Genomic DNA, 27,388 nt, shown 5'->3' on the forward strand with positions numbered 1-27,388 from the left:
ATTTGATGCAGGCTTTTATTTTTTCCTATTTCTAATCAGGCAATACCGAATAGCGCAATTTGGGCATGCATTCATGCAGATCCGTCCCATCAAAATGTAGGTATGATCAGCCACTTTTCAATGGTATCCTTTACAAGACGCTACGAGAAGAATTGATGGAGGAGATAGAGATTCATTTGGGAATGACTTCCTTGGCGGGGCCAAACACGACCACATATGTCGGATCTGGAAGCGGTGGTGCGCACCACCACTGCCTTCGCTTTCTGCTCCTTAAAGTACTGTGCTGCCGCCTCCTCTGTCAGAAGTAGGGTATAGAGGGGCGAGTCTGCCTCCTCCCATGGGTGGACAGTTTGCCTCGCGTCCACGCTTTTGGTCCGCCTTCCTATTCGGGAAGAACTTTCCCACGCCGCTCCGGGGGCGTCCGTATTTATCCTTATCGTACATCTCTTTTCCCTCAGTCGCTATTCCACTAGCAGGAAGACTGAGGTCTTGCGCGTCCTGCGCTTCTTTAGCTCGTGAAAGGTTATGAGCCCCGTGGCCTAAATCGAGCAAGACTTTGATCTGCGACTCACTCTATCCCACTCTGCGCCATGGCTCCCAAGGACAGCAAGGTCCCGACGCTCACCGACGCGGCGGACTGGCCGCTCTGGCGCCTCCGGGTTACCGACGCCCTCAACAGGGACGATCTCACCTCCATGGTGACTGGGTCGGAGAAATCCCCTCCCCTTGAGATCGCGGTGACTCCACTGACGCCGACAACATCCTCTCCCCTGTCCATGTCACCCGGCGCTCCAGCGACCACCACCACATCCACAGGATCGGGCTCCTCCTCCACCACTCACCAAGTTGCACGGAGGGAGACCTGGTCTTGGCGGAACGCCCGCGCCCTCTCCACCATCCGGGAGCACCTCTCAAATGACATCGCCCTCGAGCTCCACGAGTACCAGCACGCGAGCGAACTCTGGGAGAAGCTCGTCGAGAAGTTTGAGCAGACCAACACCAGTGAGATGGCGGTCACCGAACTGATCAAGATCTTCCGCGCGAAGCTCGCCGATGCCGACGAAGGGGACGTCTCTTGCGAGGCGATGAGCGCGCACATCCACCGCGTTCGGCAGTTGGTCACCCAGCTTGCCACCCTCGGCTACCCCCTCAACGCCAACCTCGTCCCCCTCATCCTCCTCGCCTCCCTTCCCAGCTCGGAGAAGTGGAAGATTGTCTCGTCCGGCATCTCTGCGGGCAGCTCCAAGGCCGCACCCCTCACCTTCTCCTACGTCGAGGCGAAGCTGATGGCACAGGTGACCAGCAAGGAGGACTCGGATGATGAGCAGGCGTACACCGCCTCCTCTTCTCGCGCGCCCCCACCGCGCAAGCCCAAGGACAAGGGCAAGAAGAGGGCCAAGGCGAAGGTGACCTGCGTCATCCACGGCGAGGGGCACTCCCCCGAGGAGTGCAAGACGATCATTGGGCAGAAGGAGAAGGTGCAGAAGAAGCGGAAGGAGCGGGCAGCGGAGAAGGCAAAGGCGAATAAGGTGAAGGACTCGGACTCGAACTCGGACTCAGACTCGGATTCGGATGTAGACAACACACATGTAACCGTCTCGCACCGCGCCTACAAGAAGATCTCCGCCTATGTCCAGTCTGATCCTAAGCGACCGCAGCGGCACCAAGGTTCGCACATCGTCGATTCGGGTGCGTCAAAGACCATGACCCCCGACGAGCGCCTCTTCGACGACAGCACTTACCGTGTCCTTGACCTGCCACGCAACATCTACCTTGGGAATGAGTCCGTCATCAAGGCAGTAGGCATTGGCACCGCCTGCTTCGCCTCCAAGACGCCGAACGGTGTGCGCGCGCTGACTATCCGGAAGACACTGCATGTCCCCGACCTCGCGTTGACGCTCATCTCGGTGCCCCAGATCACCAAGCGTGGTCTGCACGTGTCAGCTGTGGCCGTAAGACATTTACAAAAGACCCCGACAATTGTCTGCGAGTCAATTGCAAAAGACGCGAGGCCCTTGTCGGCACTGCCACGGACCCCGGCCAGGTCGCCGGGGACCCGCCGACTCGCGCCCAATGCGGTAGGCGACCCCCCGGGCTCGCCGGTCGGGGTTCCCCGCCGCACGCGACGCGCGACGCGCGCATCGCGCTCGTCGGAATTGATGCGCGGGCGGCGACTTTTGATGCGCCGCTTTCTGCGCGTCGGTGGGTGGCTGTGCTATCACCGCGGCGACGTTGCAGCGCGTGCCGCCGCTGCCCCTTCTCCTCGTGAGTGCATGAGTAGCCACCTTATATATGCAGTACCTATTGATACACGAATAAACGCAATACGCGAGCTGGAACATTATAGTATGGAGAAAATGAATAGAAAGCGCCGCCGAAAATTTTCCGCGGCGCGGGGCAGCGCACTGCGTGGAGACAAGAGGGAGAGGGTTCGTAAAGGCATGCCTGGGGATGAGGAGGGGCTAATTGCACGTACCACGCACAGTAACGAGCCTGAACGGGCTCGTTGCTGAGGTGAGCTGGGGTGATCGGGAGGGGAGGGGAGTAGCTCCCAGGGTACGTGTAGTTGCGCGGTTGTCTTCCTCACGCGACGTGACGCATTGCGGGCGTGGGGGGCGGGGGTTGGGTCCGCGTTACGGTGAGGTAGCATCGGTTTCTGCTCGGCTGTTGAACGGGGCAGGCAGCAGCGAGATGGGCAAAATGCGCTGTTATGCACGTCGACCAAGAGCGGGTGAGTGCGGAAGACGTCACCGTCGCCTTTTACAACAATGCGACGGAGGGAGGGGGGTCATGGTGGGAGGTGGTGGTGGTGGTGGTGGTGGAGGCCAAGGGTGGTGGCCGATCACAAGCCTGCGAGCTCGATCGTGCTGGCGCGTTCGCGCCATCCCAGTTGCATATAACGTCAGTCAGAAAATGTCTTCTTGTAGGGAAAGGATACGCACCTGAATATATCCTCGGCGCGACGCGAGGGCGCCGCCGTTTCATATTCCTCCTCGCCAGTCATGACTGGCCTGAATTGCATGTACTGTAATTTCCATGAGGGGAGGGGGTAGATAAGGTGAGGGATCGTATAATGACATGATCAGAGGATTGAGAATGAGGTGAGGGAGAGGGGAGTGAGGGCACGAATGCTCAAGGAAGGTGGGTGGCGGGTGTCTTGATATTCGGGGCCGCGATTTCGTGTCTCGGGACCCCGCGGAAGTCGGTCCGGACGTCCGAGAGCCATCGTCGGCGTCGAGATCAGCTTCGGAAGCGTGCGGAAAAGCATTCGTGTATTGGAAAAGTGGATGTAAGGGAGGGGGGACATGTTTCGAATATTCGGTAGAAATTTGAACCATCATCTGTGCATAGAACACTAAGTTATAGTGCAAACATACAAGATTTGACCAAATTCTCGTACTATCGTTGCTATTGTGTACTATTGAGGGCAAGAAATATTATACGTCGTACATGCCAAGATGGAGTGCATCAGCACCTACAGAATGCACCTTGTTTGATGAAGATCTGTGCAGAACTGAGCTGTGAGCGCGCCAAAAGGTGGTTGATGGGAGCTTTGAGAAGGAAATGGTTGATTCTTCACAGAAGCCCATTGATAGTAAAGCTCTAGTTCTGACGGCTGTACACATCGGTACCCCTCCAAATTCGATATATCAGTCAATAAGCATGTATAGTCCGCTAATCTTCCCTTACTATACTGCCCGGTGTTCCTCGGTCTGAATCCGAGGCCGTCGACGTCGACGACGCCCATGCTCGGATATCGGACCGAGCACCCGGCCCGGCCTTCCGACGTGCCTGGCCGCGCGTTTCTTCTCTTCAACCACCACAACGTCACCCTTCCCGTCCTCTTGCTCCCCCTCCCGTCGCATCATCACCCATTTCCCTTCATTTACCTCCCCCTTTTACTCTATCACACGTTAATCCGCAACACCGCGTGCTCTCGATCGCGTTGATCACGCCTAGCAGCCCCAATATCAACGCACCCAACCACTGCGACGCGCGCCAACGCGCGTGAACTCCAGCTCAAGCGAGACAGACTGTGTGTAGAGGGTATTTGAGGTGCGTCCCTGCGCTCTGCGCCCCGGAAAAGCACTCACTTCCTTCAAATTTTCTTTTTTCAGCTTTATCTCAGAACGTCCCCCATCCTGCATCCAGCACGATGGGCGGACCTTTCGGCTATAACTACGCGCTCAACGCGAATTTCCTCCCCATCACCACCCTCCCACGTCCCCCTCCCCTCGTCGAGACGCGCGCCTTGTGCTAAGCACAGCCCGTTTGAGTACCCACCGCACCGGCAAATTCGCGGTTGCTGGGCTCAGTGCGGGGCGCAAAAATGGACGTTCCCAGGCCCTCGCGGCCTGGGCGAGGTGGTGGGATGCCGAGCATTGGCTCGGGCACGTACAGCTGCCCAGGCAGACGCGCATTGACAGACGCGCCATCGCGTGACAGCGCGACCTGTCACACGCGCGCCGCCATCCTCTACCCACCACTGATAGCCCTTCGGAAGACCCCCTTCATCATTGCTACCACCACCGCCTCCCTTGACCAACATCTCACATAAGACAGCAACAAGCGCGTGCTCGGCAAGGCGGGCTCTAGCATCCCCCCTCCCTCATCCCACCCTAGCAACCACCCCATAGCAACGAGCGCGAGAGGCTCGCAGGTAGCCGCCGCTGCCTGCGAGTACCCTCTTCCTCACTCCCCTTCCCCAGCACATTACGCATCTGCCTGCTACCTCCAGCACAGGATGCTCAATGCGTATCGTGCCGGCGAAGATCTTTGCCGGCGCTATTCTAATCATTTTTCCCGTCCCTCCCCCATTTCCACTTTTGTTCTACATACATTGTACTTTTTGTACGTATACAATCTATTTTTCTACTTCACGAGCGTGGATTAGCACGGACGAAGGCAGTGGCGGCGGCGGCGGCAACGCGTGTCGCGATGTCGGCGCGTCGATGGCACAGCCACCACTGCGCGGGCGGACGGCGCATCAGGAGCCGCCTCGCGCGTGCATCAATCCCGAGTGCGGGGCAGAGCGCGCGACGCGCATCGCGTGCGGCGGGTGACCCCGACAGGGGAGCCAATGTCCTATATATTTGACAACAGCCAATGGATATAACCAGACGATTTGATGTCAAAGGCGTGGATATAATCAGACCACTGGTTAACAAGACCGCACTAGGGTACTGGCGCCTGGGCGGGCGTCGGCTATTGCCGGGATGATAGGGTCGATATAAAAATGCGTTATTTAGCTTTATTTCTGGATATTGTGGCGGTATTTCCTGGGTCCGCGCATTGCCGGCCCCTCCGGCGGCGCGCGCGCACCTACCGGGCCTCCTGCCCGTACCCTGCGCTCCTACCTGCGATATATACCCTCCCCCTATACGCAGCGTTGCCGTCCCAGCTGATACCCCTTCGCATTCGACGCCGACGCTGCATTTGGCGGGGATAATCGCCTGCACAGCCACCGTGGCGGCATAGCAGCACAGCCACCGTCGTTGCCAATGCTGTCGGCAGCGCGCTGCTGCGCTTCGTGCTCCCCGCCTGGCATGCGCCTCCTCCCTCCCCTATGCATGTACCCGTCGCTCGCTATTTATCGCCCTCGTTGCCTCGCAATCTCGCTATACGACCAATATGCGGTCAGCACAGCCACCATCCTCTTCGCCTCCTCCCCCCGCCTCCCACCTCTTGCCTCCCCACCGCTTGGCTCTCCGCATACCCGCTCTCGGCACCTCAAACCTGCCCGAAAGACGTCAAAATCGGCACAGGCCCCATCCGCGCGTCGAGCGCACCTGTTGGATACGCGCCCAGCACAGCCACCCTCCCCGCCTCCCCGCCTCCCCGCCGCCGCCGCTGCCCTCGCTACGCGTTGCCTCCCTCAAACACCACGCATTTCAACCCTCTCAATAGCCTGAGTGCGTCCGCGGGGGCCGGGCAAGCTTGTAGAAGTCGGAAGCGCGCGTAATGGGTCCTCGGCGCTCGGGAAGCCTTGTTGCGGGCCCTCAACGCATTTCCCGGTACGTGGTCCGCACAACACTTATTCCGTGTACTTACGGAAAGCAATAGGGGCTCACGACTGCCTAGCAATCGCGACAGCGTACATTAGCCAGTACATTAGCCAGTACATACGTTGCTATCACCAGTACCCCTCAATACACCTCCCCATACGTCTATATGCTCTTTGTACATCACTATATCCATCGCGTAGCTCATAAAATACATCTGCCTGGCACGCGCCACCATCCCAACCCTCCCGCCGCATGTTGGCGAGCCCGCCCAGCAAATACTCGCAAGTCCCGATTGCCTGCCCTCAAGTCAGCCAGCACGTGACTTCATGTTCAACTTCGGACTTTCAGAACCATGTGGAAGATCAACAGCTAGCCAGTTAAAAGCCTACGTACATGACACGAGCGGGTAGATAGATAAGTCCCAAGAGCCCAGTATATGGTACAAAAATGACAAGATGCTCGCGCAGCACAACATCAGCAGTCGCGGGCTAGATGGTGATCTTCGCCTGTCTCGCATCTTCAGTCCTCGACGTTTTCGCATACCCACAGTACATCCTTCACGCAGCGAGCCCACGACGTCGGCGAGCGCTTTCCCAGTGCCAGGCCCCACCAACACAAGCACGCCACAGCAGACGCGAGCCCGTTCTGCCCGTGAACGGCAAGAACACCCCACTCGCCCCCCACTCCACCGCTGCGGTCCGGATAACCCTGCCTGTCGAGCTTGCACCACTCCGGCTGAAGCCCCGGCCACCACGCCCACATCTCCCGCTCGAAAACCGCGATCTCGGTGACGACAATGGGCTTCTTCGCGCGCCTTCCACCGTTGATCCAAGCGGACAGGAGGGTGGGCTTGGCCGCCGCGCCCGGCACCGTCAACGTCGCGCCTTTGTTCGGGTCGAAGTCGTGGCTGCCCTCACGAGCAGTCCAGGCGCGGAGCAAATGACAGTACTTGTAACGTGACTGTGACTAGTCACGTTCCTCGGCTATATAAGGCAGGCCTTGTCCCATTGTAGATACTCACTCTTGTACGCTACGCTCATCTGCTATACACCACGGCCGTCATCTGTCTCTTTGTCTGAGCTCTCGCCCTTTAGTGAAGGAAGGCTAGCGCCCCCCTTACACTTTTTTTTTGACATTTGACGGTTCGAACTCGCTCTACACGCTATCAACACGCGCTTGGCGTCGCTCATCACCGCCATCACTGATCTCGGCCTCGGCACACTCGCCCACTCGCCCACCCCCACCTCGGCTCAACTCGCCTTTGCCGGTTCTCGCTGTAAGCCCTCGACAAGCTGAGGCCTGCTCGACTCACCTTCGTCGCCGCCGCCGCTATGTCGCCGAGGAGAAGGATGAATCGGGAGGACTCGGAGGGCTCGCCCAACAGCTTGCCCACGACGGATTCGGGCGTCACACGCGCGCGGCATGCCTCCCACTGCCCTCGCCCACGCTCGCCGTCTCGCATGACGTGCTGGAGCTCGTGCTCGACCCCGCACGCGCACCCGCCAAGCCGCCGTTTCTGCCCCCGCTTAAGCCCTCGTCACAGGCCCGCGCGAGCTGCTCAAGATGCGGCGCGTTTGATCGTTCCCCATCCGCTCCCCGCCTTGACCCCCACCTCTGCCTAGTGCGCCGCCCACTTCGTCCTGGCCCCATCACTCCCTCTGCACGCGTCTGCGTCGCCCGCGCATGGATGCGCGTCCTCGCTCAAGCTCCCGCCCGAGGCCCGCGCGCGACACTCAAGATGCTACATTTCCGATCATCACCTGCCATTTCGGCGCCCGCTCTGCGTCTGCCTCGCACGTCGCTCACGTACCCCTGCCCTCCGCGTCTTCCCAACTGCCGCCGCCTCCAGCCGCTGGCGCGCCGCTGCGCATTCTCGCGCGCGGGCGCTTGCTGACTAATCCGGCCCCGCGGCCCGGCCCTCCGCTCGCGCTGTTCCGTCCGACTCTCGACGAGTCGGCGTCGCCCGCTCGAGCTGCCTACAGTATATTTCGCCTATCAACACCGCATGCCCTCTAATTTTGGCTACGCCTTGACGTCCTTGCCAATTCTCCGTCTGTCGGGTACCTCGTCCTCAATTACACTTGCCGTCGCCATATTTTGCTCGCCATCGAACTGCCATTTTCTCGGTTGCTCGTCTCGTTGCCTCGTCTCGCCTCGCCTTGCCTCGCTCGCTCGGTACTTCGGTGTTCTTGTTTATATGGCCTTGGTTCTTGTTTTTTTCGGACACTGGTGCTTGATTTTCGAGGGGTTGGGCGGGTGTAACGTGACTGTGACTAGTCACGTTCCTCGGCTATATAAGGCAGGCCTTGTCCCATTGTAGATACTCACTCTTGTACGCTACGCTCATCTGCTATACACCACGGCCGTCATCTGTCTCTTTGTCTGAGCTCTCGCCCTTTAGTGAAGGAAGGCTAGCGCCCCCTTACAGTACTCCTCGCCGAGGTCCGGCTGGTTCATGACGTTGAAGATGTTTTGGAACCACGGCTTGGCGGCGTCAGGGCACGTTGGTATGTCGTCCTCGTCCATGTTCGCCCCCGGATCCATGTCCTCCTCCTCCAGTTCCTCGTCCAGGAGGGCGGGCAAAGACTCCGCGTGCCGGTCGGTGGCCGAGGAGGGTGCCGAGGGCGCAGTCGAGCGAGGAGGCGACGCGCGAGGAGGCGACGCGCGAGGGGATGTCTGATGCGACGACGGGAACCCGGCAGAGGGCTTGTCGACGTCCATGTCGGCATCTGGATCGTCTTCTTCTTCCGCCATCTCCTCCGGCGTGAGATCGAGAGTTGGCACGAGGCGAGATAGCGCAGGAGGAGGGCCTCGTCGCGGGGGTGCCCGGCGTGCACCATCTCGGATAGCGGTCAGCTTGCCAGCAAGACCAACCGCCGTACCAGCCGGCGGGGATGTCGCTGCCGACGCGGTTGTCGCCGCCGCCGCCGCTGCCGACGTGGTTGTCGCTGCCGACGGTGATGTCGCTGCCGACGTGGTTGCCGCAGTTGGCGTGGTTGTCGGCGCAGGCGGTGGAGTCGAGGTCGCTGGCTCGGTCGTCGCAGGTGCAGGCAGGGAGGTAGACGACGTAGAAGCAGCAGGCGGCGTAAGCGCCGGACGCGCGGGCGGGGCAGCCCCAGTAGTCACAGCGGCCTCCGGTGTCGACGTTGACAAGCCTGACGAGGCCCATCAGCATCAAGCCCGATACGGATGCAAGGTAACATACCTTTCTTCGCCTTTGGCGCCTTCCCGGCGTTCTTCTTGCCCTGCGAAGCGGACGTGGAGGCCTTCGAGCGAGTCTGAACTCCATCTTCGTCGGGCTGGAGCTTCTTCTTCTTCTTCTTGCTGCCTTGCGTCTCCTCGTCCGAGTCCACGTAGTCGTCGTCCGAGTCCACGTTAAGCGCCGCCTCCATCTCCTCGTCGTACTCCTTGGTCCGATCTCGCACGAAGCCCTGATCATCGACGTAGTGGTTCTCCGTCCATGCCAGGGAGCGCGCTGTACGCGAGGACGGTTCCATGTAGCGAATGAAGTCGAGATACGCCTGGAACTCCCAGGCAAGTCGACGATAGCCCTCGTTCTTGCGCGGCGGATCGCTGGATTTGTACGTCTCCGCAGGGCACCGGACGTCGAACGCGCCGCGTGGCTTTAGCTGCGCAGGCTCGGGTGGCGTGGTAGGAGTCGCGGTAGGAGTCGCGGCTGGCTTGGACGACGACTTGGACTGCTCGCCCGCAGTCTTCGTCTGCGACTTGGTCTTCTTCGCGGGAGCGGCGGTGGCGGAGGCCTTGCCTTTGGCGGTCTTTGACTTCGAGGGAGCGGCAGCCTTCGCTTGAGCAGCGGCGGGCTTCGCTTTGGTCGACGCGCGTTTCCGCTTTTTCGACGTCGCGGTCGGCTCCTCGTCGGACTCAGAGCCGGAGCCATCAGAGTCGTCGTCGCTGTCGCTGAACTCAGGGAGGGGCATAAGGGAGTCGAGATCGAGGGGCAGGTGGACGTCTTCAAGAGCGGCCGCGTCACAGTCAGCTTGAGCTGCAAGACTGTCAGAAAGGGGGCACAGGGTCGAACGTAGCATACGCACTATAGCACGTCTTGACGAACTTAAGGAACTGGTCCTTCGCGATCGCCAGGCCTTCCGGATCGAAGTCCATCCAGGACTGACCCGCGAGATTGGTGCCGGCGAAGATCGAGTATGCGGTTATCTCACCTTGTGCAGCCGGGATAGGACCGCCGAATAGGCTGGCGCCGACCAAGCCCGTGTACCCTTGCTGACCGCGCATGATGTTCCTGGTGAACGCAGGAAGAGCGTTAATGGCTCTGAGCGTCGGTCAGACCATGAAGTATATGCACAAGGGGGAGCAACGTACTTCTGCCGAGCTGCCGGCGCTACCGAGGGACCCTCCGAACGCAGCTTATCGTACTCGGCGCGGACAGCGTCGCCCTCCGCGATGGCGCGCTCGAGGTACGCCTCCTGCTCCGAGACGGGCAGCGCCTCGTATTGCGCGCTAACTATCCTACCGCGGAACTGTGCAGACTGCTTGATGTTCGGCGCGCGCGTGCCCTCAAGCAGCTGCTTCTTCCACTCGGCTTCGTAGGCGGACTGCAGCGCGTCGTGGTTCTCGTGCTGGTACTGCTGCGGGCCAGTCCGACGTCTCGGGCGGCGCTCGAAGCCACTGAGAGTGAGAAGGAGGTTGGCGAGGGGGTTTTTCTGATAGTTGAAGGAGACATGAGGGGAGATGAGAAGAGCGCTCGAGCGGTATTTCATGTACAGGCGCAAGCGCTGTCACACGCATGAGCGACATCACCACGCGAGCTCAATGATCACATACCATATTGAGCCAGTCCATGTGCAAGAGAGCCACCTCCTTCTCGTCCTCTGTCAGGCCGACCGTAACATCAACGATCACGTTCGGGTCGTATGGGCGATATACTGCGTGATACTCGTGGTGGTCTTCGAGCCAAAGAGGGAAGTACGTATGATACTGGTTGCAGATATCGGCCATGACGCGTCGCTTGGAGATGTGCCCGCGCTGGCGTGCCGACGTGTAGCGGTCGACGTTGGGCAGCAAGACGCGTTCCTCGCAACATCCTTCAGCCCAGCCCTTGTTGTTCAAGCGATCTTCCTTCGCCTTCTTCTTATTCTTCCCCATTCTGTCGCCTGTGTCAGCGACGCGCTGTAGATCATGGGGAGGGTCGTGCCAAAAGCTCACCTTCAGAGCCTTCAAAGAGCGAGGTACGTTGACTGGTGCGCGTGCGATAGCTGACGGAAACGCAGCTGAGAGGGAAGACAAGGAGCAGACGAGACGTTTGCGCGAAGGCAAGTGCCACCCTTATTTGCGAGAGTCTGGCTAATTTGCGCATCTCTTCCGTGTCGCTGGCGGCTTTGCGAGGATCCGCGTCGGAGGGTCCTAATGCGCTCCCGAGGCATTCACACTAATGACTTCGGACGACAAGTTCGGAATACTTCAACTACTACATACACGCGAAACGCTCGAGAAGTACTCTAAACTTATCTGTTCTCCCTGCAGTCACTGACCACGCTCGGAGCAGAATGTTATGTAGCGAAGCAAGCGCTGCAATAATTGTGAGTTCTTGATAGGGTGACCATAAATTTCTACTGACCTGGTTCACAGCCGCGACGTCAAGGGCGGCCGCTGCCCTCTCGGGCGAGCCCCTCGGGACCCCCGCGGGAACGTCAAGGATGACGTTCGGGTCACACGGGAGACACGCGGCATAGTCCGCGTCGCTACAGGCTACCCATGTAGGGAAGCGCGAGCGATATTCGTTGCAGATGTCGTCCATAATCGAGCGTTCAGAGTCGCGTGCGCGCCGCTCAACGTGTACGATGTCCCCTATGGCGCCCTCCGCCCGACCGTTCTTGCGGCGCCCCTTCGCCTTCTTCGTATTAGGCATACTACGAGGCGCGTCAACAGCTCGTCCAGTCCAACACTACCTTTCAACCCTAACTGACCTTGAATTTACGCACGCGCTGACGCAATTATACTGAATAATGGCAACGAGGGACGTCGTGCAAAGGCATGCACCACTTTTATCTTACGAGACTCTGGTTAAATGACCCATCCACACTCGGCAGCTTCTGCAAACGATCCGCGCTTTGGCAGCTTCCCAGCTCCGCGGCACCCGCTCATGTACCGCCCAAGGGCGACCACTTCGGCGATCAACCCTGCTATATACATCCCAAACGCGCGATACACCGGCATCCGAACTTCTCTCTCGCCAACCGCCCTCCCAAGCTATGTCTTCGCAATGTACGCCTCTTCCCTCCCCTCCCCTCCCCTATCTGACTGGCACACAGCGAACACCGACGCTGGCCTCGGGCTCGACGCTGTCGCGCCCGGATCCAATGTCTCTACGTCGATTGCGCCTAGCTCGGCGCCCCCCGCTGCTCAGCCCCCCGCTAGCGTCGCTTCTGCAGCGTCCTACGACAGCGATAGCTCGGACGACATCGACATCATCATGGACCACATCCACGGCGCACCCGCCGTCGCCGCTCCTCAGCCGGTGGCTGCGTACGCCGCCCTCGTTCCTGCCAACATGCCCCCTCTGCCCGGGATGGTTGGCGGCGGCCCAGCGGGCATCTTCGGCCCCGTTGTCGTCACCGATCCCGCCGTCAACCAGGTCGGGCAAGGCTACGTCGTGACCCCGGATCACGACCTCCATCTGCCGACGTACTTCTGGCCTCCCGGGCCTAAGTACTACGCTGTGACGAGGGGCCGCTATGTTGGTGTTTTCAACAGCTCGTATGTGCACTCCTGCCTTCGCATCGTCCGTTGCTAATTTCCCTGCAGCGCGCTGTTTACGATGGCTATCTGTGGGGTGTCGTCCCCCGTGTCGCGCGCCACGCGTGACCTTCAGGATGCGCTCGACTTCTTCAACGCCGCGCGCCGCGCGAACATGCTCGAGATCACGGGCTAGGTAATTTGATTTTTTTTGCTCGCTTTGCCTCTTCAGCGCGCTTATCATGCCACGCAGGCGACGCGTATCCGCCTCGTAGTCTACCGCACGCCTCTCGTCGTGCCGCGCGTCCCGTCCACTGTACATTACAATCTGTTGCCTGTATGCCGTTCACTCGTTAATCCCAAAAAAAACATCGTGGCTTGCAAAAATGACATCCCGCTCAGTTGCACGTCTCTACAAAAAAAAAGGGACTCGGACAAATCCTCGCGTACCCAGTGAGCTCTCGGTACGTGCCGCGACCGTTATGGAGCATCCAATCGCTGAAAATGAACTTGCAGACGGGGTTCTTTTGCGGCCGGCCTTCGGGCGCAATCTGCGCCTTCTAGTCACCTCGCGCACTGCGACTCATGCCAGGGACATCCGAAAAGGGTCGTACGCGCGTCTCGTGGACAGCGGCGGCGGACGAGAGTTCCGCCGCATTCTTCCACGTCGCGGGCAGAGCGCGGGATATTCCTGCTCGTGGCCGCTCTCAGGCCCTTTCCCTCCCCTCCTCCGCCCTCGAGCTCAGTCTTATAGTCCGCCTAGGCAGAGGCTCAAGCTCCTCTATCCCCTCCTCCACTTCCCATGGCCGACGAACTTGCTGAGAGTTTGCGCCGCCTCGAAATTGAGGGTGACGCGCCACCCCCTCCGTACTCTGTTTCTGCTTCTGCCGCTACAGATGTCCCTTTGATTGCGACCCCAACGCCGCTTCCGACCCGTGTATTGCCGCGAAGCGCGGGTCGTGCTCCAGATGCGCCTTCTGTTGCGACGACAGTCCAGCCGCCGCGCAATGTACCGGCAACCGGCGGGGGTCGGGGGCGATCCAAGCGAGGCTACGTCGTCTTCGTAGGCAAGCGATCGGGCGTCTACACGACGTGGTACGTAGCAGCTTCTTGAATTTACGATGATTTTCCCTAATTTGCGGCAGGACGGCGTGCAATGCGCAAGTCTACCGAGTGTCGCACAGCTTCCATCAGAGCTATCCGACGGTTGCCGAGGCGCGCGCGGCTTTTGAAGTGGCGCGCGCTTACGGACTGACCTTCTCTTGCGGCGAGGGAGCCATCGCGGTCGACGGGCATATCAGAAGTGGATGCAAGGAGTGACCGACGGGTAGGGAGGTTGCGGATAGCAGGAGTGTCGGCAATAGATGATCGAATACGACCCAGCGGTCGGATGGCAGCAGCAAGGAGGGAAGGCAAGCGACAGACCCGGTACAAAGCCCCGGGCAGGGCCTCAGAGGCCCCCCTCAGCGGCAAGCTGGAGGGGCTGGCGCGCCCAGCGGCAACGCCGAACACAGACACGGACCGAAGGCGACAACGCACGGACTAAAGAGTGTATAAGTGTGACTACTCGGTATATAAGGCGTGATCGCGTGACGTGACCGAGTGACTGCTAGAGTCGAGCTGTACAGAACAATAACCAACTCGTGACACTCCCACCCAGCGAGGACGGCAAGCAGGAACAATACATAAGTAAGTAACCATGCTGGAAAAGGGGCAAAAGAAACAAAAGCTCCCACCCGAAGGAAGAACGGTATAAAGGTCCTGCAAGCAAAAAGGAGAAAACAAAAAAGATGTCCTCACAGCCCAAAGAAAGACGTTACCAAACAAATCCTTCCAACGATCCGGCAGAGATGCCACGCAGCTCCCACCGAACCCGACGTAGGGCAGCAGCCAGGGGGCGCGCCATGCCAAACCACCCGGTAGAGTATGGGAAACTCCTTCCGGAAACGGACACTTGCCTTTTTGGTAAATCATGGCTGATTTACACAAAAGGAAATATCCCCGAGGGGCAAAGCAGGCGCGCCGCCAGGTGACCGCGCAAGTGAGATGCAAGTGGGCTCCCACCCAACTTGACAATCCACTAGCGGTTGCTCAACCGACGAAGGGAGCTACCGCGCAGGAGGGCCGCGTGTTGGCAAGCGGCGGCGGCGGCAAAGGGGACGACAGCGACCACTACGCACAAAGCGGCATCGTGCATCAGCAACGTGGCTCGCTAAGGAGGCGCAGAGCGGAGGGCTAGTCCTGGAGCACCAGACGCAAGGTGGAGATGATACTCAACACCGGATATGCGAGGTGGTGGCATGTCGACGAGGGCGCGCATACAGCAGCGACAAACCGCGACAATCAAGTCACAAGGCGCAGAGCGGAGGGTTAGTCCTGGAGCGCCGGAGTGCAGGCAAGAAGGCGGTGCCGGGCGACTGCATGCGGCGATGAGCGGCGAAGGTGAGCAGCGGCAGGTGGGTCATGTGATAGATGAACATGAACGTCACATGAGGGTCAGGTGACAGAGGGGGTGACCTTGGCAGTTGCAAGTCACATGGTGAGTGGCTGATCACATGGCAGGTGGCTGATCACATGTGGGGTGACTGTGGTGTGATGCGTGACAGGACAAAGGACGTGATTGGCTGGAGGAGGTGAAAAAACGAGGCAGGGCTGCCAGAGCACAGAGAGTGCGCATCCGGGGCTCATAACCTATCAGAAGTGGATGCAAGGAGTGACCGACGGGTAGGGAGGTTGCGGATAGCAGGAGCGTCGGCAATAGATGATCGAATACGACCCAGCGGTCGGATGGCAGCAGCAAGGAGGGAAGGCAAGCGACAGACCCGGTACAAAGCCCCGGGCAGGGCCTCAGAGGCCCCCCTCAGCGGCAAGCTGGAGGGGCTGGCGCGCCCAGCAGCAACGCCGAACACAGACACGGACCGAAGGCGACAACGCACGGACTAAAGAGTGTATAAGTGTGACTACTCGGTATATAAGGCGTGATCGCGTGACGTGACCGAGTGACTGCTAGAGTCGAGCTGTACAGAACAATAACCAACTCGTGACAGGGCAGACCTCTGCGACACCCGTGTCGCCGTCCGACCTCGTTCTATGTCTCGCGTTCCTGGACGACCCCACGAGCGTTGCCATCGCTCCTGCCGACAACGTGTGGCATGTCGTCTACAAGGGTGTTCAGCCGGGTGTCTATCGTTCATAGTGAGCTATCTCATTGCACCTCACTCGTTCATTGGGCGCTCACAATGTGTTATAGCGTCGAGGTCGGCATCATCACAACTGGGCTCGCCGATGCGCGCTATTGCAGCTTTAAGACGAGAGAGGAGGCTGTCGAGTCATTCACGAGTGCGCTGGAGCGGGGCGAAGTGTATCGTCTTTCTCGAGGATAGTTCAGTTACATTGAGGTCATTTATGCAATTATATGCCGTTCAATGCTTTCCATGCCTTCGTGATTATGCCCCAAGGCGCGGGCTACATGCTATAGGTCTTACGCAGGTCTGTACTTGAGAGAGGGAGCTCACGAATGCTCCCAAGCGCCGTGTGGCCTCTGCTTGAAGGTCGTCCTGTGGCTAAGTTCGAACGCGGACCGAGTATCCGATAGTCGCTCCTCGTCGTCGTCGACGGCGCACGCCACTCGCAGTATTCATGTGAGTGGGTCCGGATGCCACGGAACAAGGTGAGCTCATATCGCCGGGGGCACAGCAGGCGACACACCAGATCGCGATGATTCTCCAGAGCTGAAAGCATTCCGAGCGTCGATTGAGGTCGTCCGGCCTGCAAACTCACACCAAAAAGACCCACTCGCGTCGAGATCACTGCCTCTTGAGTATGTCAGCGAAATAGCGTACATCTTACCGAGTTGAGCTGTATCCATTTGGATGATTCAGGCAATTTGGAGCGATCCCGCCGATGTATCATGAAGGAAATGACTGAAAGGTCGGTGGACGGCGTCGAATGGATAGTACTGAACATGCTGCGCTCCGACGCACCTTTAACGAACGGCCGGCATTATGCGCCACCATCCCGTTTGTGTCATGCGCGCTTAGCCACTCAGTCATGCAGGACAAGTTGTTGATGCATGATATAGCTCAGCAACGGTGTGAGAACACTGAACAGCTGCGTGAACAAGAAATGGGAGGTCCAAATGTTGGACGAGTGCACCTGACACTCCGAGTCTAGTCGACTGCGCCACCGTCTGACATCAACCGGCGGCGGTTTGCGCAAGCCAATACATCATGCAGGTTGTTAGTAGATATGTATACATGAGCTCAAAGTAGCGGATACCTCCTAGATTGCATATTGGAAGCCAATAACGTCCTCTCGCGCTCTATATGGCCCAACCAGGCCGAACTTGATTTGTTGCATCCTCAAATTTTGTGGGTTTCGCCATGGTAATGCCAGCGCTGTACCGCAATAGCACAATGGTAGATAACGTCTCTTTGATCTTCTCCTGCCGGAGTACCCGACTACAGATAGGAGAAGCTCAAGGACGCGAGTGGGCTTAACCCCAGCGCCTGATCCACTCACACAATTCGCCCTCCGGAGCACACGGCAGCGCATTCATGGTTAAATAGATGACTTGCAGAGTACAAGGGCCGCTTCATGCTCGGATTCCTGCTCCAGGTCCAACGCTCAAGCAATTTTATTCAGAAAGAGGCTCTCCTCAGGAGCGCGGAGAATCCATGATCATTATAATGATCAGCCTTGGGCCCGTCGTGTTTCCCTACTAATAGTACATACGGCGCTTGCGAGTACAAAATCTGAGCGGCCAATATATGACAATGCTCGCAAACTCCAGCCGACCACCGCCCTCCCCATCTGAGTTCGACCAAGTTCAACTCTCACGTGATGCTCTTCGGCTTCAGCCGACACGCGAAACACGATTCGCGCCATGCTAGTCGGCCTTCTCTTCCAACTGTCATCTGCTCCCCTTTGCCCTCAGCCCTCAGCCCTCAAGACGCGCGTTCGTCCAATCTTTTTGCTATCTGAGCCTCCTCGATCTACTCTCTCTCTTGTTATAATGCCTCCCGCGTCCCCTCGTTACTTGTCTTCCTTTGGCGAAGACGACACAGATGTGTTGTCGTCGCCCTTCTTGACCGGCGGCGCCCTACCTATCAGCCGCACTCACTCCCCAATCGAAAATTGTCTCTTCGACGAAAACCCGCCCACCTACGACGACGTCTTCACTGCCATCTCCACCACTCCACCGGAGCATCTCGCGCGTCCCTCCTCCCCAGCTGGGGACTCCGACAAAGAGAATGAGTGGCCCGTGGCTGCCGCCGTCGAGCCGCACTCGCCCCGCAACTCCTTTTTGCGCGCGATCACTGTGACCAGCGAGCAAATGATCAAGTAGTCAGTATCTTTTCCTGGCCTATGGAGGCACGTCTGACCTAGCCCCATCGTTGTAGCCGACTGACGCGAGCGCTGAACGAGGGCCGCGAGCTGACCGTCCCCGAGATGGTAGAATGCCGCGTCATCTTCCTGGACGAGTCGTTCGAGTGAGTACCCCCAAAGTAACATTCAACCTCGGTCGCTTATCTAGCACAGGGCGGACCTTATGGTGTGGCGCACTCGCGCTTTAGGGTTCTGGTACATGCACGATCCCGAGGACGCGCTCAAGGAGCCGCAGGATCAGTGGTGGAAGATGACGGGGGAAGACTACAGGTATGGTGTCGTCCGTTTGTCGTGTTTTTGCTTACTTATGCATGCCCAGGCAATTCACGCGTCGCTTGACCCTGCCGCCCTTCTCGCCCCCGACCAAGCTGGTGCAGTACATGCCCCTTCCTCCACCTTCCAACCCGGATTTCACCATCGGCCCGCGCCCTGTCTTGGGGTCTGCGCTCGTTGAAGTCCTCCTCTCCGACCTGACGCCGCGGGACTTGGCGCACGCGACGGCGGGCTCGACGCTTCGTCCCGTACGTGGCAAGTGCGTACCATGCCATTTGCCATGCGTCCCGATCGATTTATTGACCACACCTTGCAGCACGTACAAGTTCATCGACTTCTATCCCGAGCTCGAACAGCCGATGACGTTCGAGGCTGCGTGTCGTGCGAACGGGTTAGGAACCCCCAAGATTTTGCGTCTGTCTGGCAAGGCGCCTGCCTGCGAACTTCCGCTGACGCCTCCCGTGCGCGACTTCCCGACGATGCTCGATGACAGTCCCGACCTTCCCGAGTTGGTGCCGGCGTTGTCCAGCCCATTTTCGAGTCCGTCGCCGTCGAGTACTCCGCGCACTCGGTCGTGGGGCAGCTCGTCGACGCTGTTCTCGTCGTCGCCGCTCCCCCCGTCCGAGTTTGAGTACGACTCCGGTGCCGAGCCCGCTAGCCCGACCCCTGCGCGCAATTGGAAGACTGGCCAGCGGGTTGAAGGACCTCGTGGTCGCTGGTATATGCCGTGAGTGACTTCAGCGCCATTCCTATCGCATATCTGACAAGATATTAGCTACCCTGATCGCTCTAGGATGCGAGAAATCCCGATTTCTGAGCTCCCGCGGGCGCGCGGACCTCCCTCTGAGCGTCCCCCTAGGCGTGCGGCGCATCCTGTGCGGCTCAGGGGCTGTACCATAACTTACGATCCGGCGTACAATTAGGCATGATGTACCATATTTCGTAGCTGCACTGTATCTGTCACGATTTCACCGCACCTTCGTGCGGTGAAAGCGTGACCGTTATCACCCTGCCGGATGTTCAACTTCGTCACATCGTCGGACCCGACGCGGGAGATGCCGCCGCGTGATTGACTTGTTTGTGCGTGTGTAAATTGACCCGTTTGCGGCAGGACTTGAGAACTTGTCGTTGACCATACTCACCGTGCATGCCATCCTCCTTCCCTCATCTCCCTGGACTGTCTCGGCACACTCAGCGTGCTCTTACCTTCGAAACGACTCTCTGATCTCCAATGGTGCCCTGCGAAATGTGTTTCCAGAAACAGGGTCGTGTTCCGCCAGCCACGCAACTCCCGCTTGTCGGCTGAAGGCATATGTGCCGCGGACGTATGCCTGGCGTGGGAAGACTGCCCAGTACGTGCCGCTTAGACGTTCGCGTCGATACGTGCGTTTTTGTTGACTGTTGATCAGGAACTCGGCCGCGAACGCTCCCAGCTAGTCATGTCTTCGCACAAGCCCGGCGCGCGTCGCAAGGATCGCGGCTTCGGTCACGACATGGATATGCGAACAAACCTCGCGGCTCACCCTCAGCATATTTCCTTCGTCCTCTCGCAAGACTCCAGGCGCATGAATAGCACCGCCGCGACTTTTCAGCTACCGACTGCGAAGAAGCCACGCAAAGCTGCAGATCTGAAGGCCCCTCACTCAGAATGGCGTCCAATCGAAGATTGCGACGAGGACGACATCGCGTTTCAATATCCCGGTGCCGACGCAGACGACCTCGAGCCGGACGAGGTTCATTGTGAGCCGGGGGACAAGCGGAAGCGTCAGGTGCGTCCATCTGGACTGCATGACCGGATCGGTGCTGATGGTAGAGACAGGCCGATCCCATGGACACCTGGAAGGCGTTCTCGGACCAGACATACCTGGACGAGATGATGTGGGGCGAAGGTCTTCGAAACTCGCTCGCGGACCCTCATTGCTCGACATGTCTCGACAAATACACGCCTCCCGATCCCGCGCGCCCCAACGTCATTCCAGCGTCGTCCCATCCGACTCCCGGTCACACAGATCGGCTCTTCTGCTGCTGGGAATGCGGCGATTTCAATGAGTGTCTCGACTGCTGCTTGGATCGACACCAGTGCATGCCCCTCCACACGATCGAGGTATGTTCGCCCCTCAGCGTCCGTCTGTCGTTGCTCATACCCCAAAGGAATGGACGGGTGAATACTGGTCAAAGGTGACCCTGTCGTCTATGGGGCTGGTCTATCAGTTAGGCCACGGAGGTCGCCCATGCCCTCGTCCCGAACCCGCGGTCCGGACCGTGACTGTCCTCGACTACGGGATACATACTGTTCGCCTGCGGTATTGCGGTTGTCGCTTAGGCCCAACGACCGAGCACGCCGTGCAGCTCCTCCGAAACCGATGGTATCCAGCGACAGCGACGAATCCGGAGACTTGCGCCACATTTGCGCTCTTGGACTGGTTTCGCCTGGCGTCGGTGCACGCAAATGTCAACACACATGGGCTTATCAAGGTCCTGGAGATGCGTACAGATCCACTCGGCTTGAAGAGCGTGCCAGTACGTTCTTACGAGGTGTACTCGGTGAATATCGAGCGCTAATCGGGCCCAGGACCGCGAAAAATCGCTCGGCAGAATGGGACGCCAATTTTCCTTTCTCCTGCGCATGAAGCGAGCCGGCATCGGGAACACGAAGAAGGGTATCAAGGGGACCAAGCCGGGCGAGCTCGCTATCCGATGCTGGGCATGCCCGCGCGTCGGCGTTAATCTGCCGCCGGACTGGCAGAATGTGGCGGCAGCGGAGATGTGGGTCTACTTCCTCGCGCACAGGCTCAAGGACATCACTCACCCCTCATAGGTACCGGTTTCGCACCATGCTCGCCGTCGACGCGAACTTCCGACTCAAGAATCGGATCAGGAAGAACGAGAACCGCGCGAGCGCCCTCGGCGAAGGGCTCGGCTACTTTGTGGCCACAGAACCATACAAGGACCATATAAGTGGTTACGTGAAGGAGAGCGATGTGAGTCTGAAGTTTGCCGGGCCCTCAACTAGCGCTGACCAGCTTTCTAGATCAGCTCGTGCATCGCTTTTGCAGCATTAGCAGAGAAGGACACCAAGATCACGAAGGGCCTGCGCGTGTCTGGCGTTGGCGGCGTCATCTGCGCACGCCACGAGTTGGTCCAGCCGCACGGGTTTGCAGATCTGCAGAAGGGCGAGCGGTACGTAGCTCACTTTCTCACTACTCAGGCTGAACTTACGCATTCCCAGGTACTGTAACATGGACTATGTCCTTTGCTCCGTCCTCAGCCAGATCGGCAGTGCACATACGACCTGCTCGTATGATATTGGTTGTCAATATATGACTAACTTCTACGAGCGCGTGAAGAAGCTCCCGGCGCACCTCCAACCCGACCCCCTCGCCGACCTCAGTTTCGGCCTGCTGGTCTGGCACGGCGCGATACACGAGGAGAGCTGTCGTTCGCGCAACTCGCTCAAGTATCACGATGGCGTGGGGCGCACCGATGGCGAGGGCATCGAGCGTATCTGGTCGCTCTTCAACGCGATATCCTACGCGACGAAGGAAATGGGGGAGGGGGCGCGGCATGATGCGATCGAGGACAAGTCCGACAGCGTCAACTTTGTTAAGAATATTCACCAATGTACGTTCGTATCGCGTCTTACACCCCTCATCTACTAACATGTACTAGACCCCACACTGCTGCGCAAGCTGGTCATCGCGCTGGACGAGCGCCAAGTTCAGATCGAGGCCTTCAAGGTCGTCAACGAGAACGTTGATCGGAGGCAGATCATGGTATGGGAGGCGGAGGTTCGCAATTGGCGCAAAGATCCGAGCTCGAAGAGTCCATTCGCCATGCCCACGGCTCGTACGTTGCCCTGCTCGTTGGTTCGATGTAATGAGCTCACGATTAGCAGAGGGCGTGTCCGAGGCTGAGGTCCGGCGAATGCTGGACTCTGAGGAGATGGAGGACGTCAAGCAGGGCCGCGCCGGAGTACATACAACCAGTCAGACAACATTTCTGACTGCAGGCTTCCAGTTGGAGGCTGCACAGTACGTTCTTTCGCTTATAGCGTGCAGGGGGATCGGTACTCACTATGAACAGGCGAAGGATCATGGCAGATCTTAATGGGCCCGCCGTCTTGCCCATGAATCTAGAAGGGCTCATCAACAATCGCCGTCGCGCCTTCCTCACGAAGAAGGACAATTTTGAGCAACTTCAGAAGCTCTACATGCCCGGCGCGCAGGCATGGATCGAATCTTCCGAAGCCGACTCTCAACGCGCTATCGACGCCGAGCAAATGAATCTCTACATGCCATCCGACCTGCCGAGCAACATCCGCCGCATGTCGTGCGCCGAGGGCTTGCCCGAGAAGGAGCTCAAGCTTCGGGTGGCTCAGGCTCGCGACTTCCTGGACGCCATTCGACGCAAACTACACGCTAAGCAGTATCACATCGTTTGGCGCAACGAGAACGCGACAGGGCAGAAGAAGTCAACTCGCGCGCGCCAGCTGTTGGAGACGTTGCAGAACAAGATCAACTTGGATGCTGTGGGCTATCGTCATGCGCGGGAAGCGATCCTCGCTCTGCGGGGAGTGTTGGATGCCCCCGACTTCCCCCCTCTTCTGGCTTCCGACCTGCGACTTGAAGGCGAAGAGGAGGAGCCGGACGCCGCCTCCATCTCCGCCATCGCGCGCGCCGGCCAAGTTAATCGTCCGCAGCATATACACGTATCGACAGGAACTCAGAGAATGTCCTGGATCTGGACTGCGACCGGCCTTCCCGACACCCAGAAGGATGCGAACGTCGTTGAAAGTAAGCCGCTACCTTGAGGATTGTCGCTGTGGGCTCATGTGCACTCTAGCTGTCCGTTGCCTCTGGGCCAAGGCATTGGCGCGCAAGGAGCGCTGGCAGGAAGAGGTCGTTATCCTGCAGGAGGAGATGCGACGCTGCCTGCGCAGCCTCGAGTCCGAGTCGCAGGCGTGGCGCACGCGAGCAGGCGTGGACATCGGCCGAGGGGTCGAGTACGCATCGGGCGTCCACGCGTACGGCATGCGCCACGCAGAACAGCGGTTGGCAATACGCAACCACTTCCTCGAGGGCTGGAACAAGCCCGTAGGCCGTGCGAAGCGCAAGATCTTCGAAGACCAGAGGCATTCTGGCGCGCTGGATGAGGATCTGGCAGCAAGTCTGGCCGCCGCTCGCGCCATGATGGAAGGAGGTGGGGTGGGGCCGGGGGAATCCTAGGCAATACGGGGTCGGGGGCTGAGTCGGGGGGAGGAGCGGGTGGCAGGCGGAGGCGGCGGCCGATGAAGATCCTGCGGGGCGGTTCACGCTCAGCATCAGCGCTGGCGCATCGTCAACATGCCAGCAGGGCATCGCGCATCGAAGATGACTGCGTGGCGCAACGCAACTCACCGCCCGCGCCCGGGAGGCGGACGGCATGAAGAGAGTCGAGACGGCCTGAGACTCGCGCGGGCTGACCTTCGAGGCTAAGCCCGACGCAGGCCATTAGGACTGAGGTAAGCCCCTACGCATCCCATATACGGACTGCGGAACCTTGCTGACATTTCCCTCAGTTGGCGGCAGCCGTACTCGCGGGCGACGGCACTAGTCGAAGACGCGCAGGGCGCCTGCGAGGGCAGGGGCGCATAGGGTGGGAGCAACATCGGGAGCGCACGCGAGCACTGCGGCGCCGCTCAAGTGAGAGAGTCGGCGCTCTGCCACGCAAGCGCCGGGGCACCGTAGCCTTGGTAAGTCTACACTACAGGCGTGCTTCGCTCGCCTCGCATCAACGGAACGCGCTTGACCCCTTGGAGAGGAACCGCGCGCGTATCTCGCCACTGCCACCTCCGCCGCAGTGAGACATGGAGAGATACGCGCGCGAATCTTCTGAATAAGGATGCGCGACGGTGCGAGGGGAGCCGGCCCGACGCTCGTCCCACCACCCTCATGTTGCTGACTTCACAACCCAGATGGGCTCGTCCAAGCTTTCTCGGGCGTCAAGGTTGCGCGACGGCAATGGTACGCAGGGGTCCAAGGCAACGAGGATGCGCGCGAGGGCGAGAGCGTGCGGCAGCAACGGGACGACACGGGAGGGGAGGGGAAGACGCGGACGCAGAGGCCGACGAGCTCGCGCATGAAGACGGGCGGGCAGGTGCGGGAAACGGAGTGCAGGCGCGACGGGCACAGGCGGAAAGTGGGGACGTGAAGCACGCGCGAGAGGCGGGGGCGAAGGCTGAAGGCGGAGAAGGACGCGCGCGGGGCGAGGGGACGAGGATCAGAGGAGTGCGCGTGAGGGCGTGCGCGCAGGAGGGAGAGCACACGCGCGGGGAGTGCGGATGGAGAGCACGCGCGCGAAAAGCGCAGGCGAGCGAAGCGCGCAGGCGGGCGAAGCGCGCAGGCGGGCGAGGCGCGCAGGCGGGCGAGGCGCGCAGGCGGGCGAGGCACGGCATGGAAGGCGAGAAGAGGGCATGGGCGGGAGAGCGCGCACGCAGGAGGGACAGCACGCGCGCGGGGAAGGAGTACGCGCGCGGGGAAGGAGTACGCACGCGGGGAAGGAGTACGCGCGCGAGGAGCCCAGGCCAGTGCAGAGATGAGGGGAGGGGAGGGGAGGGCAGGCACGGCGCGGAAGGCGAGAAGAGGGCATGGGCGGGTGGATGCGCAGGAGGGCGGAGGAGGCGCGCCAGCGAGCGAGCGGACCCCGCGAGGGCGGCGAGAGCGCTCGGGAAGGGAGCGCGCGCGATGAAGAGCGCACACAGGTGCCGGAACCTGAGCCACGCATCGCTGAGACCCGCAAGGCCGAGGAGCGCGGATACGACGAGGAAGACGCGCGCCGCCCCCATGCCAAGCAGCTCGACATCGACTCCCAGTGGACGCGCGCTGACCAAGAAGGGGCGAAGGCGGTACGCCTTGCAAGGACGTCGAACGCCGCGGTCGACAGGTCGGAGGTCGGAGAGCGCAGGGCGGCGGGACCGGCGGCAGGCAGCAGAGAAGCCGGACGCGACCGACGCGTACCATGGCCGGCCGCGAGGCTCAGCACCACAAGCGCAGCTAGGCTATCGACGCGTTCATCGGACGTAGCGGTGAAGAGTATGCAGCACACATTATCTGTGTAGGTCTTGACTGGCTGGACGGCCGCGAGGGGGCCAAAATTGGGCGAGCGGGGTGCCGGGGAGGGCGGCAAGGGTGCCGGAAGGGCGCCTGCGGCGCCGGAGCCCGCCCGCCGGCGCACCACAGTTATTAACCATTGAGCTATCGTAAATATCAGTCCCCGACCCTTAATATACATTAAATGAAGTTAAATAGACTCGAAAGTTCCCATGGGCCATTGGTTGTCTGGTTATATCCAGGGGATTTGCCTAAAAGTTGGCTGGAGGGGCCTTACCCAGAGTCTGGTTATATCCACTGTATTTGACAACGAATCGTCTGGTTATACCCAGGGCCATTGCACAAAGTATAGGACATGGGGTGCGACAGGCAAGCCTGGGGGGTTGCCTACCGCATTGGGCGCGAGCCGGCGGGTCCCCGGCGACCTGGCCGGGGCCTGTGGCAGTGCCGACAAAAGCATCGTGTCTTTTGCAATTCGCCGGCAGACAATTGCCGAGGTCTTTTCCAAATGACCTACGGCCACAGGTGCACGTGTCCTTTAAGGACAACGCCTGTACTATCTGCGACTCCTCCGGCGATACCGCCTGTGTCGCGACGCGCAAACACGGTCTCTATCACGTCGACTGCCAGCCCATCGGCACGGATGAGCGCGCCTTCACCGCCATCGACATCAACCGGCTGCACCAGATCATGGGCCATACAAACTTCGAGAGCCTGCGCAACATGGTCCGACATGGGCAGCTCGGGGAGGTCGACACGCTTACCGGCATTCCGTCCTTCTGTGAGCCCTGTGTCATGGGCAAGATGAAGAAGCTCCCCTTCAAGCGGAGCACCACGCCCGCCTCGTGCCCACTACAGTTCGTCTCCTGCGACGTTGGGGGCCCCGTCGACCCCGCTGCAATTGGCGGCTATCTCTACTGGATCGTCATTGTCTGCCACTACTCCTCGGGCATCTACACGCTCTTCACAAAGAAGAAGTCGGAGGTCTACAAGAAGCTCCGTCAGTGGCACATTGACATGGAGCATCAGCACCGCGACTCTATCGAGCAGTGGGAGTGGCTCCCCGGCTGGGTTGAGTTCACCGGCACAGACGGCGGTGGCGAGTTCTGCTCGAACAAGATGGAGGCCGAGTTCCGGCGACGCGGTATCATCCACGAGACGACGGCGCCCTACACACCTGAGCAGAACGGCATAGCGGAGCGTATGAACCAGACGCTGGTCACCCGGGCGATCGCTAACCTCTGCACGGCCAAGCTTCCCTGAAAGTACTGGATGTACGCGATGGAGTACGCTACCAATATGATCAATCTGTCGCCCGCTAGCCGCCAGAAGGGAGAACTGCCCATCAACCGCATGCGCAAGGTCAAGTGCCCTATTGACGTCCACGCCCTGCACCCCTTCGGTTGCCCCGCCTACCCGCTCATCCCAAAGAAGAAGCGGAAGGGCAAGTTCGCCGACCGCGCCCGCCGGTGCATCCTCATAGGCTACGCTTGGTCTGAGGGCACAAAGGCATACAAGCTCCTCGAGATCGCCACTCGGAAGGTCATCATCTCCCGGCACGTCAAGTTCGACGACACCTCCCCCTCTCCTGTCGAGATGTGCGCGGGCGAAGACAATGTGTCTGCCGAGCAGTGGGAGGACTTTGGCAAGTACTTCCGTCTGCCGCCCAAGGACACTCCTGCACCAGGTGCGGGCAGTGACAGGGAGGACGATGACGATGACGATGCGCCGGCCCAGCCACCTGCAGCCGGGTCAGTGGGAGCACCTCGTCCACCCACGCCAGAGCCAGTGGGAGATAATCGCCTGCCCTCACCTGACTCGGACGGGCCACCGCCTCCTCCGCGCCCACCTAAGACGCGCATACCGCGCCGATCTCTGCCACCAGCCACGCCACCGCCGGCTCCTGCCCCCACTGCTGGTCTA

The 27,388-nt window shown here is 59.8% G+C and overlaps 8 protein-coding genes across 8 annotated transcripts; 6 read left to right on the forward strand and 2 right to left on the reverse strand.

The window, feature by feature from the left end:
- Nucleotides 1-5,570: 5,570 nt before the first annotated feature.
- Nucleotides 5,571-5,912, forward strand: SCHCODRAFT_01080864 (uncharacterized protein; the record flags this gene model as incomplete). The annotated part of the gene is made up of 1 exon (XM_003038998.2): nt 5,571-5,912. One exon carries the CDS (start codon nt 5,571-5,573, stop codon nt 5,910-5,912), a length of 342 nt encoding a protein of 113 aa, XP_003039044.1.
- A 612-nt stretch (nt 5,913-6,524) lies between these two features.
- SCHCODRAFT_01078154 (uncharacterized protein) lies at nt 6,525-6,869 on the reverse strand (the record flags this gene model as incomplete). Its single annotated transcript, XM_050340981.1, has 1 exon — nt 6,525-6,869. A coding segment is annotated over one exon (345 nt), but the record flags the coding sequence as incomplete, so codon positions are not given.
- Nucleotides 6,870-7,493: 624 nt separating this feature from the next.
- On the forward strand, nt 7,494-8,360 carry SCHCODRAFT_02608985 (uncharacterized protein). Its single transcript, XM_050344349.1, has one exon. It carries the CDS (start codon nt 7,693-7,695, stop codon nt 7,897-7,899), a length of 207 nt encoding a protein of 68 aa, XP_050201933.1. The 5' UTR covers nt 7,494-7,692; the 3' UTR covers nt 7,900-8,360.
- Nucleotides 8,361-8,402: 42 nt separating this feature from the next.
- On the reverse strand, nt 8,403-11,889 carry SCHCODRAFT_01080467 (uncharacterized protein; the record flags this gene model as incomplete). The annotated part of the gene is made up of 7 exons (XM_003037659.2): nt 8,403-9,160; nt 9,211-10,008; nt 10,058-10,293; nt 10,344-10,756; nt 10,806-11,236; nt 11,513-11,549; nt 11,599-11,889. The coding sequence occupies 7 exons, from the start codon at nt 11,887-11,889 to the stop codon at nt 8,403-8,405; spliced, it is 2,964 nt and encodes a 987-aa protein (XP_003037705.1).
- Nucleotides 11,890-12,123: 234 nt separating this feature from the next.
- Nucleotides 12,124-12,912, forward strand: SCHCODRAFT_02662322 (uncharacterized protein; the record flags this gene model as incomplete). The annotated part of the gene is made up of 2 exons (XM_003038997.1): nt 12,124-12,737; nt 12,786-12,912. 2 exons carry the CDS (start codon nt 12,124-12,126, stop codon nt 12,910-12,912), a joined length of 741 nt encoding a protein of 246 aa, XP_003039043.1.
- A 606-nt stretch (nt 12,913-13,518) lies between these two features.
- Nucleotides 13,519-15,353, forward strand: SCHCODRAFT_01167635 (uncharacterized protein; the record flags this gene model as incomplete). Its single annotated transcript, XM_050341154.1, has 3 exons — nt 13,519-13,811; nt 13,862-13,922; nt 15,330-15,353. 3 exons carry the CDS (start codon nt 13,519-13,521, stop codon nt 15,351-15,353), a joined length of 378 nt encoding a protein of 125 aa, XP_050201934.1.
- Nucleotides 15,354-15,408: 55 nt separating this feature from the next.
- On the forward strand, nt 15,409-15,659 carry SCHCODRAFT_02489493 (uncharacterized protein; the record flags this gene model as incomplete). The annotated part of the gene is made up of 2 exons (XM_050342909.1): nt 15,409-15,440; nt 15,497-15,659. Coding segments are annotated over 2 exons (195 nt in total), but the record flags the coding sequence as incomplete, so codon positions are not given.
- A 1,942-nt stretch (nt 15,660-17,601) lies between these two features.
- Nucleotides 17,602-25,608, forward strand: SCHCODRAFT_02489565 (uncharacterized protein; the record flags this gene model as incomplete). The annotated part of the gene is made up of 23 exons (XM_003038995.1): nt 17,602-18,062; nt 18,119-18,208; nt 18,258-18,374; nt 18,424-18,636; nt 18,694-19,104; nt 19,636-19,729; nt 19,787-20,146; nt 20,197-20,481; nt 20,529-20,897; nt 21,010-21,143; nt 21,196-21,358; nt 21,409-21,557; nt 21,607-21,998; nt 22,047-22,223; nt 22,273-22,408; nt 22,461-23,170; nt 23,220-23,581; nt 23,863-23,877; nt 23,935-24,058; nt 24,331-24,512; nt 24,533-24,898; nt 25,117-25,260; nt 25,474-25,608. 23 exons carry the CDS (start codon nt 17,602-17,604, stop codon nt 25,606-25,608), a joined length of 5,589 nt encoding a protein of 1,862 aa, XP_003039041.1.
- Nucleotides 25,609-27,388: the final 1,780 nt, after the last annotated feature.

The sequence above is a fragment of the Schizophyllum commune genome (genome assembly GCF_000143185.2).
Source record: "Schizophyllum commune H4-8 unplaced genomic scaffold SCHCOscaffold_2, whole genome shotgun sequence".
Lineage (NCBI taxonomy): Eukaryota > Fungi > Basidiomycota > Agaricomycetes > Agaricales > Schizophyllaceae > Schizophyllum > Schizophyllum commune.